The following is a 14,520-nucleotide window of genomic DNA, read 5'->3' as shown; positions in this document are numbered from 1 at the left end:
TTTTCTTGGGTCATGTTGATGTCGATATCGCTTGAAGTGTATTTACTCAGAGTACGGGGTCGTCTGTATTTAATGATTATAGAATGTAGGCGGAGCTACATGAACCCCTCTCCGACACACACACACACACACACACACACACACAGACAGACACACACACACACAGACAGAAACACACACACACTCACACACACACACACACACACACATTCTGTTCAAACACTTCACTCAGAACTACACTCACAGCAAATAAGTTTGTAGAGACAAGAAAATACTATTTCAGTTTTTCTACTCCAAAAGAAAAATCATGTTTAATTCAATTTATTGCTCGTTATTTCTTTGTCATTGTGAAATTTGCTAGCAATTGCTGAGTGAAAAACATTTCTAAGTAAATTTCAGAGAACAATTCATGAAATCAAACAATGCCTCCAGTATCTTTTGTGCAGTTCAGTAGTCAGAGCGACAAATGCATTGAAGTCCAAATATCTCATGTTTTTATCTTCCAATATTCCTCTGTGTGTGTGTGTGTGTGTGTGTGTGTGTGTGTGTGTGTGTGTGTGTGTGTGTGTGCGCGCGCGTGTCTCTGTGTCTCTGTGTGTGTGTGTGTGTGTGTCTGTGTCTGTGTCTGTGTCTGATGCAGGAGACACAGAGTGGGTTCAGGATGAGTGTGTGGACATGAGCACTGCCAAATGCCCTGCCAGGTAACACACACACACACACATTTATGATCACACACTGTAAAGAATTTCTGCCTTGAATGAACCAAAATCAAAGTGAACTGAACTAAACCTGCACTGAACTTTGAATTCAGTTACTGATGAAGAAAAGCCCATTAAAACTCATAAAATCAGAGAGAAATTAAGTAGATGAGAAAATTATGACGTTAGAAGATGCTTTACAGTATATCAGAGTTCACACGCTGCATTCATTGAGCAAAGACTGGAATATGCAGCATGACTTCAGCATGTGAATCACTACACCACTGAATCAATCATGAATGAATCACTACACCACTAAATAGGTGGGTAGAGTATCCAAAAACTGTCCTGACTTTGGGGGGGGGGAGTACAAATAGTTACTCAAGTAAAAGTGATCATCTTAATACTTCAGTAAGAATAAAAAATCCTTAAAGTTACCAGTTACTTCGGATCTTCAGATATGGTTTCAGTTGGCTGTAGGTTCATGGCCACTTCAAGATGCTCTTTACGTTCTCCGTGTTCTTTAATTTTCTGTTATGAATGAGAAACTGCTTCAGATGATTCAATGCTTGCAGGGAACTGAACAAACGATTCAAACGGATTCGCAAACCAATTCAGACCATTTTGTCAACTTGTTTAATCGAGGCCTTGAACAGAATCGACTCAAAAAGAGCGATTCATTCGTGAATGGGGCATCACTCATTCCCCAGAAAACGTGCTTGGAATAAACTACACATTTCTTAGCACGTGTTGCGTTAAAATTCAAGGGCGTAGGTTTGATTTTGGCATTGGTGGGGTCATAACGGGCAGACAACAGACATTTAATTGTTTGATCATTAGATAATTTAGTCTCTGATACTAGTAGGAACATGTCATAGCGTCTCTACTAAACTCTACACCCCTGAAAATCAGAACACAACGATGCCTGACTTTGGAAACTATAGTCCTCTCTTTAAATATGAAGAGGTCAAACAACAGATTTATGAGTTCATCCAAATGTCACAAAAGCTTATGGATGTGATTATAATATGAGTCAGACACTGAAGTGAGCTGCTGTTTCTTCTGAGGAAGATCTTCTTGGTCAGATAGATTTATTTAATGTTCATCTGAACTCGTTTTGTAAGTGACTTTTCTTTCTGTTTTAGAGATGTTTTCTTTGGATTGTTTGACTACTCAAACGAGAACATAGGAAAATTTGAATTTATAATGACTCAGAGTCGACTCTTTCTTTTGAGACATACTAACTTTATTTATGATGCACTTTCAGCTTTACAACTTTGCAGTCTGTTTACATTATACACTGCATGAAAGGTCTTTTTTTTATCCATAATAGGGGCACTTTAACTAATTTTAACTAACAAAAATCTGGTTCTAAATCTCTCTTTTCTTTATTCAGAGTTGATCATCTAGACAAGTACATGGAAACTATCTATCTAAATGTAATACTTTTTTTAACCTGGCAACACACCCCTTAAGAAAATTAACTATGGTTTTACTCCAAAAAAACAAAACATGTGGTTACTATAGTTAAACCATGGTAACCACAAATTAACCATGGTTTTGCTACACTAACCAATGTTTAACCATGGTGTTTGTAGTAAAACTGTGGTTATACAAAAAACATGGTTATTACACTTTTACCACAATTAATTTTCTTAAGGTATTTGTATTTGTGTATACTTTTGTTTTTCTTTTAAAGAGTTCAAACGGAGGAGAGGTGTTCATGAATCTGCTCTTATGTAAACTCATCATTAATAGATATCGCTTGGAAGAGAGCAGAGGATTTGCCGTTCACTTGCTTCGATTCCTCCATCCTCGCGTCCAATCCTTGCATCCTTCTAACACAGGGATGAAGTGAGGGAAGGAAACGAGGATGCACAAATAAGAAATGAAAAGTACTCCCGCACCGAAGGTCCAGTCTAAATCAAATGATTCGCAAACCCGCTCTGAAGTTTCGATCTGAAACAAATGATTCGTGAACCTGCTCCGAAGTCCCGATCTAAATCAAATGATTCGCGAACTCGCACCGAAGTCCCGACCTGAATCAAATGATTTGCCAAATCTGCACCGACGGTCCAGTCTAAATTAAATTATTTGCGAACCCACACCGAAGGTCCGGTCTAAATAAAATGATTCACGAACCCGCACCGAAGTCCCGACCTGAATCAAATGATTCGCCGAATCTGCACCGACGGTCCGGTCTAAATCAAATGATTCGCGAACCCGCACCGAAGGTCCAGTCTAAATCCAATGATTCGCGAACCCACACCGAAGTCCCGATCTGAATCAAATGATTTGTGAACCCGCACCGAAGTCCCGACCTGAATCAAATGATTTGCGAACCCTCACCAAAGTCCCGACCTGAATCAAATGATTTGCCAAATCTGCACCGACGGTCCGGTCTAAGTCAAATTATTTGCGAACCCGCACCGAAGGTCTGGTCTAAATCAAAAGATTTGCGAACCCGCACCGAAGGTCCAGTCTAAATCAAATGATTCGCGAACCCGCACCGAAGTCCCGATCTGAATCAAATGATTCGTGAACCCGCACTGAAGTCTCGACCTGAATCAAATGATTTGCGAACCCTCACCGAAGTCCCGACCTGAATCAAATGATTTGCCAAATCTGCGCCGACGGTCCGGTCTAAATCAAATTATTTGTGAACCCGCACCGAAGGTCTGGTCTAAATCAAAAGATTTGCGATCCCGCACCGAAGGTCCAGTCTAAATCAAATGATTCGCGAACCCGCACCGAAGGGTCCATCCTAAATCAAAAGATTTGCGATCCCGCACCGAAGGTCCAGTCTAAATCAAATGATTCGCGAACCCGCACCGAAGGGTCCATCCTAAATCAAAAGATTTGCGATCCCGCACCGAAGGTCCAGTCTAAATCAAATGATTCGCGAACCCGCACCGAAGGGTCCATCCTAAATCAAAAGATTTGCGATCCCGCACCGAAGGTCCAGTCTAAATCAAATGATTCGCGAACCCGCACCGAAGGGTCCATCCTAAATCAAAAGATTTGCGATCCCGCACCGAAGGTCCAGTCTAAATCAAATGATTCGCGAACCCGCACCGAAGGGTCCATCCTAAATCAAAAGATTTGCGATCCCGCACCGAAGGTCCAGTCTAAATCAAATGATTCGCGAACCCGCACCGAAGGGTCCATCCTAAATCAAAAGATTTGCGATCCCGCACCGAAGGTCCAGTCTAAATCAAATGATTCGCGAACCCGCACCGAAGGGTCCATCCTAAATCAAAAGATTTGCGATCCCGCACCGAAGGTCCAGTCTAAATCAAATGATTCGCGAACCCGCACCGAAGGGTCCATCCTAAATCAAAAGATTTGCGATCCCGCACCGAAGGTCCAGTCTAAATCAAATGATTCGCGAACCCGCACCGAAGGGTCCATCCTAAATCAAAAGATTTGCGATCCCGCACCGAAGGTCCAGTCTAAATCAAATGATTCGCGAACCCGCACCGAAGGGTCCATCCTAAATCAAAAGATTTGCGATCCCGCACCGAAGGTCCAGTCTAAATCAAATGATTCGCGAACCCGCACCGAAGGGTCCATCCTAAATCAAAAGATTTGCGATCCCGCACCGAAGGTCCAGTCTAAATCAAATGATTCGCGAACCCGCACCGAAGGGTCCATCCTAAATCAAAAGATTTGCGATCCCGCACCGAAGGTCCAGTCTAAATCAAATGATTCGCGAACCCGCACCGAAGGGTCCATCCTAAATCAAAAGATTTGCGATCCCGCACCGAAGGTCCAGTCTAAATCAAATGATTCGCGAACCCGCACCGAAGGGTCCATCCTAAATCAAAAGATTTGCGATCCCGCACCGAAGGTCCAGTCTAAATCAAATGATTCGCGAACCCGCACCGAAGGGTCCATCCTAAATCAAAAGATTTGCGATCCCGCACCGAAGGTCCAGTCTAAATCAAATGATTCGCGAACCCGCACCGAAGGGTCCATCCTAAATCAAAAGATTTGCGATCCCGCACCGAAGGTCCAGTCTAAATCAAATGATTCGCGAACCCGCACCGAAGGGTCCATCCTAAATCAAAAGATTTGCGATCCCGCACCGAAGGTCCAGTCTAAATCAAATGATTCGCGAACCCGCACCGAAGGGTCCATCCTAAATCAAAAGATTTGCGATCCCGCACCGAAGGTCCAGTCTAAATCAAATGATTCGCGAACCCGCACCGAAGGGTCCATCCTAAATCAAAAGATTTGCGATCCCGCACCGAAGGTCCAGTCTAAATCAAATGATTCGCGAACCCGCACCGAAGGGTCCATCCTAAATCAAAAGATTTGCGATCCCGCACCGAAGGTCCAGTCTAAATCAAATGATTCGCGAACCCGCACCGAAGGGTCCATCCTAAATCAAAAGATTTGCGATCCCGCACCGAAGGTCCAGTCTAAATCAAATGATTCGCGAACCCGCACCGAAGGGTCCATCCTAAATCAAAAGATTTGCGATCCCGCACCGAAGGTCCAGTCTAAATCAAATGATTCGCGAACCCGCACCGAAGGGTCCATCCTAAATCAAAAGATTTGCGATCCCGCACCGAAGGTCCAGTCTAAATCAAATGATTCGCGAACCCGCACCGAAGGGTCCATCCTAAATCAAAAGATTTGCGATCCCGCACCGAAGGTCTGGTCTAAATCAAAAGATTTGCGAACCCTCACCGAAGGTTCAGTCTAAATCAAAAGATTTGCGATCCCGCACCGAAGGTCCGGTCTAAATCAAATGATTCGCGAACCCGCACCGACGGTCCAGTCTAAATCAAAAGATTTGCGAACCCGCACCGACGGTCCAGTCTAAATCAAATGATTCGCGAGCCCGCACCGAAGTCCCGATCTGAATCAAATGATTCGTGAACCCTCACCGAAGTCCCGACCTGAATCAAATGATTTGCCAAATCTGCACCGACGGTCCGGTCTAAATCAAATGATTCGCGAACCCGCACCGACGGTCCAGTCTAAATCAAATGATTCGCGAACCCGCACCGACGGTCCAGTCTAAATCAAATGATTCGCGAACCCGCACCGACGGTCCAGTCTAAATCAAATGATTCGCGAACCCGCACCGACGGTCCAGTCTAAATCAAATGATTCGCGAACCCGCACCGACGGTCCAGTCTAAATCAAATGATTCGCGAACCCGCACCGACGGTCCAGTCTAAATCAAATGATTCGCGAACCCGCACCGACGGTCCAGTCTAAATCAAATGATTCGCGAACCCGCACCGACGGTCCAGTCTAAATCAAATGATTCGCGAACCCGCACCGACGGTCCAGTCTAAATCAAATGATTCGCGAACCCGCACCGACGGTCCAGTCTAAATCAAATGATTCGCGAACCCGCACCGAAGTCCCGACCTGAATCAAATGATTTGCCAAATCTGCACCGACGGTCCGGTCTAAATCAAATTATTTGCGAACCCACACCGAAGGTCCAGTCTAAATCAAATGATTCGCGAACCCACACCGAAGTCCCGCTCTAAAATAAAATGATCCACGAACCCGCACCGAAGTCCCGACCTGAATCAAATGATTCGCCGAATCTGCACCGACGGTCCGGTCTAAATCAAATGATTCGTGAACCCACACCGAAGTCCCAATCTGAATCAAATGATTCGTGAACCCGCACTGAAGTGCCGATCTGAAACCCATTACGTGATCCAATTGCAGCGCTTTAAAACAGTGAATTATTTTGCGATGGTGGTTTAGTTGATTGTTTCGAAAAGCTCTTTTTCACCATCACTACGTGCTTTTTAAAATCATTTCAAGCGATGTCGAAATTCGCAAATGAATGGCTCTTTTGATCTGGTTTTTGCTAGTGAATCGCTTGAACTGAATGATCAGAGTCACGAGTTTGAATCAATCGGAGCGGTTCCAGCGTAAGTGACACACTCAATTGAATCGGTTCGTCTGTTCCTCTTTTCTCATCTTCAGTCATTTTTACACGACACTGTCAGCTCTACTACTGGCTTAACTCGATAGTTTCATGACATTAACTGAAATAAATGAAAAAAGTATGATGTTTACAAATAAAATATCCATAATTCCATTCCAAAGATAACATCCAACACAAATCTAGAACAGATTCAAGTGAGGTAACCGGTTTACTGCTAACTAGTGAATCACTCCATTAAAAATATATGTTAGATGGAAACATTGTGCTTTATGATTGAGTTTGTAGCTTAATTGACTATATTTGAAATAGTTTGACACTGCAGTTCAGTTGCTGAGAGTTCAATAGGAAATCGTCTGAAAGTGTTCAGGGAATGTTGAGTTTATCAGTATAAATATTTGAGAAATGATTGTTGTATCTGATCGTATGAGTCTATATAGAGTGATAGTCAATGTAAAAAGAGCAAATGAACACAAAACAGCAGAACAGCATGAAGTTAAAGATTCAGCTGAACTGTGCTCGTGTGTCCGAAACACTTCTGCTCTTATTTGTTCTCACTCCACACATCTCTTAAATGTGTGCAGTTTTCTAGTGTATTTCTTTAACTTCTTGGGTAATATCAACGGTGTGACCGATTTCAGATGCGGCCGAAATTACAACAACAATGTTACATGCACATATATTTAATTGTTTGATCAAAATAATTGCTAGGGACAATTTAGTATAGATATTGATTTAGATATTGGTAAAGTTCCCACTAAATTCTGGCTGTTTTGATGACTGATAGATTACTATGACTTTCTCAAGAATCTTTGACCCATACAGAGACACTCAGTGTATGTTGTTTTTAGGAGGAGAACACTCACATAATGAGAATCCTGTCATCATTTACTCATCCTCATGGTGTTCCAAACCTGTATGAGCCTGTTGACCACAAAAGAAAATATTTTGAAGAATGTTGGTTACTAAGCAGTTGTTGGAAGCCAGTGACTTTTGCAGTATATTTGCATTACTATTGCAGTCAATGGGCACCGTCAATTGTTTGGTTATCCACATTCCTCTTTTGTGTTTCAGCAGCCTCATACAGGTTTGGAACAACATGAGGGTGAGTAAATGCTGACAGGATTCTCATTATTTGGGTGAACTGTCCTTTTAAGAAGAATTGAGTGTTATTGAGCTCACATCATCATCTCTGCTGTGTGTGTGTGTGTGTGTGTGTGTAGTTATAAGAGGCAGCCGCTGCTGTTGGTCTCTCTGGATGGTTTGAGAGCTGAATATCTGCAGTCGTGGCATACAGTGGTACCAGTGCTGGACAAGATCAGTGAGTCAAACACACACAAACACACATGTTCATCCTCTGTAATCCTCGGTAAAACGCTGTGTGTGTGTGTGTCCAGGACGCTGCGGTACATCAGCACCCTTCATGCAGGCCGTGTTCCCCAGTAAGACATTCCCTAACCACTACTCCATCGCCACAGTGAGTCATGTCACATAAACACACTCTTTCTCAGATGTACTTTGCCAAAACCTGTAAATAAAAATTTAGAGCGAGCATACAAATGTCTGTGGTTGCTGAGGTTGTAATACCGCTTCTCCTCCAGAGTTTTTTACCTTTTGAACTGTCGCTTGGGTGCCAGTCTTTCATCGTGGAATAATGAAATTAAGGGCAAGCAAACCACAGAAACTGCTCAAACTGGCCGTTTTAACTGACATTTGAAGCAATAGTCCAAAAAAATCAAGATTTTTGAAATTGAACACCTTTAGACAAAATATTACAAAACATTTCCATATGTTTTATGTTTTGTATCATATTTGGGATGCAAAGGGGTGGAAAATTTCCAGAACATTTCTGGAAACTTTCCAAAAGTCTCTGAAAATTCATGACATTTTCCAAAAAGTTTCCAAAAAATCACGGAAAGTTTTGGAAATTGTCCACCTTTTTGCAACCCTAATCAAGATTCTATCAAGTTCAAGTTCAGTTTATTTATAAAGCACATTTAAAAACCAAAGTGCTGTACAAGTTAGAATAAAATAAAAAATTAAGTACACTAATAACAGCAAAACAGTTAAAACAGAACACTCTTATAAAATACACTAATAGCAGCAAAACAGTTAGAACAGAACACTCTTATAAACAAAAAGCAACAGAGAATAAATAAGTTTTGAGACATGACTTGAACTCAGACAAAGTGGAAGCCGATCTAATATAGAGTGGGAGCTTGTTCCACAGTGTCGGGCCGGCCACTTCAAAGGCTCGGTTACCCCTCGATTTTAGCCAGGTTTTGGGTATCTGAAGGAGGAGTTTATCTTTGGATCTAAGGCCTCTGGTTGGGGAGTAGAGGTGAAGTAGATCGGACAAATGTGACTTTGGAGCACAAAACCAGTCATAAGGGTCAATTTTGTGAAATTGAGATTTATACATCATCTGAAAGCTGCATAAATAAGCCTTCCATTGATGTATGGTTTGTTAGGAGAGGACAATATTTGGCCGAGATGCAACTATTTGAAAATCTGGAATCTGAGGGTGCAAAAAAAATCTAAATATTGAGAAAATCATCTTTAAAGTTGTCCAAATGAAGTTCTTAGCAATGCATATTGCTAATCAAAAATTAAGTTTTGATATATTTATGGTAGGAAAGTTATAAAATATCTTCATGGAACATGATTTTTACTTAATATCCTAATGATTTTTGGCATAAAAGAGAAATGTATAATTGTGACCCATACAATGTATTGTTGGCTATTGCTACAAATATCCCCCAGCGACTTAACACTGCTTTTGTGCTGCAGGGACACAAATAAGAAGGTGCTAAGTCATTTAATGACTTATATACCAGTAATCAAATTTCTAATAAATAAAACTCAATTCTAAAGTTAATCGGAAGCCAGTGAAGGGATCTCAGAAGGGGGGTAGCGTGATCAAATTTCTTATTTCCTTTCAGGAATCTCGCCGCAGCATTTTGAACGACCTGCAAGCGTGCCGTTTGGGAATTAGATATACCAAAATAGAGGGAATTGCAATAATCCAGAGGAGAGGTAATAAGAGCGTGGTTAACAATCTCCAAGGAGCGCTTAGGAAGAAAGGATTTGATTTTTGATAGAGAACGAAGAAAGAAAACGCTGGACCCAATGGCCGCGCTAATCTGCTTGTCAAATTTGAGGCAGCTGTCTACCATCACACCTAGATTCCGTACTTGGGGAGAGATTAATTGATTTAAAGATTCAAGGTCAAGGTGATTTCTTGGCCTGAGTTCTGAGGGGTCAAAAACTATGACTTCTGTTTTGTCTGAGTTCAGAAAAAGAACATTCTTGGCAAGCCAAGCTTTCACATCCTCAAGACATGCTGTTAGGTTGTCTAGAGCACTCTTATTTTTCCTAGACACAGGCATATAGATTTGCATATCATCGGCATAGCAATGAAATGAGACGACATGTTTCCTAAATATGGAACCCAAAGGGAGAAAGAAGATAGAGAGAAAAAAGGACAGGAGCTAAAACAGAGCCTTGAGGCACACCACAGGATAGATTGCGAAGAGAGGAAGACGTCCTATTTTTACAGAGAAATGTCTATTGGTTAGAAAAGATTTATACCAACTTAATACACCCCCCCCTAGCCCAACACAATACTCCAGCTGAGAGATAAGGATTGCGTGATCGACGGTATCAAAAGCCGAGGACAGAGTTCCCCAAATCTGTTGCCATATAAATATCATTAAGAACTTTTACAAGAGCGATTTCTGTGCTGTGCAGTGATTTAAACCCCGACTGAAACTTCTCAAGAATATGGCTCATATAGTCTGATACAGTGAGAATATGAAGGAAAAACAGCTCAGTTTTATTCAAAGACTCAAACTGAGCAAAAATATGCAATTTGCAGATGCTGATATTTACAGTATATGATGAAATTCTGATGCTTGTGCTGTAAATCAATGAGATCTTTATAACAGTACAGCAGATACTGACACAAAATGCTATAAATATCAGTCGTGGCTCTATATCTGCAGTAATCTGTCTCAGTAAGATGAGAGTGAAATGCTCCAAACATATAATGCAATGATTGAGAGCTGAAGAAATAAAGGCTCCTCAGAAGATGTGAGATGTTCTGGAGGCTTGTGAAGATCATTCCTCCGCTGAGGAACAGTGAAAGTAAAGCTTCTGGAAACAAACGCTCCTCAAAAGATCCTGAGGATCAGATTTGAGACTCTAAAACATGATTGATGGAGAATCAAGTAAAGCTGAGCTGCTTCAGTGCAGTAAGTGTTCATCTGGAGATATTACTGCAGTTATTCTGACCTTTACTTGATCAAAACCAGTCCAGATCTGACACGAGAAGCTCCAGCTGAAGCTGGACATTTCTACAATTACACTAAAAGAGCTTTTACTGGAGAAAACACTCAATCAGAGACAGAAGACATGAGGAGATTGAGCGAGACAGGTTTATCAGCATCATGCTGATCATTTGTTGATGAAGTGCTTTGTTTTTGTAAGGTGTTTTGGATAAAAGCGTGTGAGTGTGCAGGAAGTGATGTCATGTGTGGTCGTGTTCAGGGTCTGTATGCCGAATCACATGGGCTGGTGGATAATAACATGTACGACCCTGTGTTCGACGCCTCCTTCAGTCTGTCCAACAGTGAGAAAAACAATCCCAGATGGTACCAGGGACAACCGGTAAACACACAAACAAACATACACACATCCATGACCCAGACATCCTGTACTGACCTCTGACCTTTGACCTCAGATCTGGAACACGGCCATGTATCAGGGGCTGAAAGCGGGAACGTTCTTCTGGCCAGGATCTGATGTGGCCATAAACGGGAGTTTCCCAGATATCTACATGAATTACGATGGGTTAGTTTAGCTCACACACACATCACATGGTGTTACTGAGCGTGTGGAGAGAGAGGTTTGTGCGTCAGATTCATTCCTGATAGTGTAAACAGAGTTCAGGGATCAGGTGGGGAGTAGCGTCACAGGCCGCAGCTCTTAAAGGCACTGCTTCTCATCTCAAGTAAATAAGCTGCATTCGTTGGATAATGGAGATGGTTTCAGATTGCGCCTGTTTTTTTGTTTGATCACTGTTTATACATCCCTGCTGTTTAAAATCTGACCCTGAACTGAGTTTGGGTCTCCTCTGCAAATTCGTTTAATTGAGATTTAGGTAGAAATTGTGTGGTTGTGTTTAATGCAGTTGATGTGTTTGTTTACTGCTTTAAGCTCTGGAAAAGAGCTATAGAAAACCAAATGATTAATATTAAGAGTATTAGTATTACATTTACATTTAATCATTTAGCAGACGCTTTTATCCAAAGTGACTTACAAATGAGGAGAATAGAAGCAATCAAAATCAACAAAAGAGCAATGATACACAAGTGCTATAACAAGTCTCAGTTAGCTTAACGCAGTACACACAGCAAGGTTTTTTAAAATAATATAATATATAAAAAGAAAACAGATAGAATAGAAAAAGAATAGAGCAAGCTAGTGTTAGAGGTATTTTTGCTTTTGTTAATTGTATAATAAATAAAAAGAAAACAAATAGAGTACAAAAAGATTAGAGAATTGTTATTTTTATTACAAGTATTAGTATTGTTAATATTAATTTTAGTATTAATCTTAGTATTTATTTTATTTTATTAATATTATTAATAGTAGGAATAGTATTAATATTAATGGTATTATTAGTATTAGTATTTTAATAGTAGTATTAGTAGTAATAGTATCAATTATAATATTACAGCTAGTATTAGTATTATTTGTAGTACTAGTTTTATTGTTCATTTTATAAGTAGTTGTAGTAGTAATAATATCAATTTGAATTGTATTATTATTATTTATATTAGTGCTACTGTTATTATTCGTATTAGTTTTATTATTAGTATTTGCATTACTGCTCAGTATTACTCAGTATTATTCTTAGTTTTAGTTTTAATGTTAGTATTTGTCAGGCTTGTGTTGTGTTTTGTTCCCCATGTGCTCCCTGTGTCCCAGTGTTTATGCCCATATTTGGTTAGTTTCCTGTTCCTGTCCTGATTATGTTGATTTAATTCCAGGTTCCATTGACCCCAGGTGTGTCTAGTCATCCCCTCGTCATGTCATGTGTTTAAATAGTGTTCCCTGTTTTCAGTTCAGTGTCCGGTATTATTTATGTCTTCATGTGCTACGTGAGTTCTCCTTGTTCCTTGTTATAATTAAAGTTCTCTGGATTGATGCACTCCTCATCTCCCTCTGTTCCTTGCTCCGCATTCCACTCAGTAGTGCAACCGTGACAGAGTACCGGACCTAAAAAGATGACTGCAGCTGAGGACGCGCTGTGAGGTTTGCGGCAGGGCGGTCTGAGGTTGGAGCGATATGTGGAGGGTTTCTCGGTGTGGGGTGAGCTGGCATGACACCGCTCTAGGTGTGTGCTTCCTGCTGGGGTTGGATGACGAGATAATCCGCAGCGATCTTCCGACGTGTGATTTTCCCCTTATCGAGCTGATTAATCTTGTGCTGTTCTTAAATAGTTCAGATTTCGAAGTTGAAGAAGTAAAGAAATTTCCCAAGCCTCGTCATCCAACTCCCGCTGGAACGTGCCGCGTCTCCCCAGCTCACCCCACGCAGAGAACCTCCACATACCTCTCCAACGGCTCCTACCGCTTGCCCAACCCCAAATTTCCCTCTGTCCTCCGAAGCTCCACCGTGGTCCTCAGCCCAGGAGCGCCGGCTGCTCGGAAGTCCAGCCTGCCGGCCATTCCCAAGTCAAGCCTGCCGGCCGCGGCTCACTCAAGCCCGCTGGCCACTGGTGACGCAAGCCCGCTGGTCACTGCAACGACAAGCCCGCCGGCTGCCCAGTTCTCCCGTAACCAAAGGAGGAGGATGAGGAGAAACGGACTGTTCTCTGCCTTCATCATAGCCCCAGACCTCGCTCCAGTGTCGGCTCCAGCCCCAGAGCTCGCTCCAGTGTCGGCTCCAGCCCCTGAGTTCGCTCCAGTGCCAGCTACTCGAAAGCGCCTTGCTGTGCCTGCTCCTCCAGAGCACCCTTCAGTGCCAGCTCCTCGTAAGTGCTTCCCAGTCCCCGAATCCAGCCCAGAATGGGCTCCTGTTCCCGAGAATAGCCCACGGAGGGATCCAGTTCCCGAGTATAGCCCATCGGAAGTCCAGCCTGCCGCCCATTCCCAAGTCAAGCCTGCCGGCCGCGGCTCACTCAAGCCCGCTGGCCGCTGGTGACGCAAGCCCGCTGGTCACTGCAACGACAAGCCCGCCGGCTGCCCAGTTCTCCCGTAACCAAAGGAGGAGGATGAGGAGAAACGGACTGTTCTCTGCCTTCATCATAGCCCCAGACCTCGCTCCAGTGTCGGCTCCAGCCCCAGAGCTCGCTCCAGTGTCGGCTCCAGCCCCTGAGTTCGCTCCAGTGCCAGCTACTCGAAAGCGCCTTGCTGTGCCTGCTCCTCCAGAGCACCCTTCAGTGCCAGCTCCTCGTAAGTGCTTCCTAGTTCCCCCGTCGCGCCCAGGGAGGGCTCCTGATCCCCCGTCGAGCCCGGGGAGGGCTCCAAATCCCCCGTTGAGCCCAGGAAGGGCTCCAGATCCCCCATCGAACCCAAGGAGGGCTCCTGATCCCCCGTTGAGCCTGGGGAGGGCTCCAAATCCCCCGTTGAGCCCAGGAAGGGCTCCAGATCCCCCATCGAGCCCAGGGAGGGCTCCTGATCCCCGTTGAGCCCGGGGAGGGCTCCAAATCCCCCGTTGAGCCCAGGAAGGGCTCCAGATCCCCAGTTAAGCCCAGGGAGGGCTCCAGATCTTCAGCTAAGCCCAGGGAGGGCTCCAGATCCTCAGTTAAGCCCAGGGAGGACTCCTGATTCCCTGTTTAGCCCAGGGAGGGCTTCAGATCCCCAGTTAAGCCCAGGGAGGGCTCCAGTCCCC

The 14,520-nt window shown here is 43.2% G+C and overlaps 1 protein-coding gene across 1 annotated transcript in view; it reads left to right on the top strand.

Moving 5' to 3' along the window:
• The first annotated feature begins 635 nt into the window (after positions 1-635).
• The window catches only part of LOC107574915 (ectonucleotide pyrophosphatase/phosphodiesterase family member 1-like), an 18,739-nt gene continuing 4,854 nt past the window's right edge, over positions 636-14,520 (top strand). The window contains exons 1-5 of the mRNA XM_016261340.1: positions 636-701; positions 7,845-7,942; positions 8,019-8,098; positions 11,170-11,289; positions 11,363-11,472. Coding sequence (XP_016116826.1) covers positions 676-701; positions 7,845-7,942; positions 8,019-8,098; positions 11,170-11,289; positions 11,363-11,472 — 434 coding nt within the window. The 5' untranslated portion in view covers positions 636-675. The remainder of the gene's footprint in view (positions 702-7,844; positions 7,943-8,018; positions 8,099-11,169; positions 11,290-11,362; positions 11,473-14,520) is intronic.

This window comes from Sinocyclocheilus grahami, unplaced genomic scaffold (genome assembly GCF_001515645.1).
Source record: "Sinocyclocheilus grahami isolate Dianchi unplaced genomic scaffold, SAMN03320097.WGS_v1.1 scaffold2386.1, whole genome shotgun sequence".
NCBI lineage: Eukaryota > Metazoa > Chordata > Actinopteri > Cypriniformes > Cyprinidae > Sinocyclocheilus > Sinocyclocheilus grahami.
This window is presented reverse-complemented; position numbering and strand designations above follow the sequence as displayed.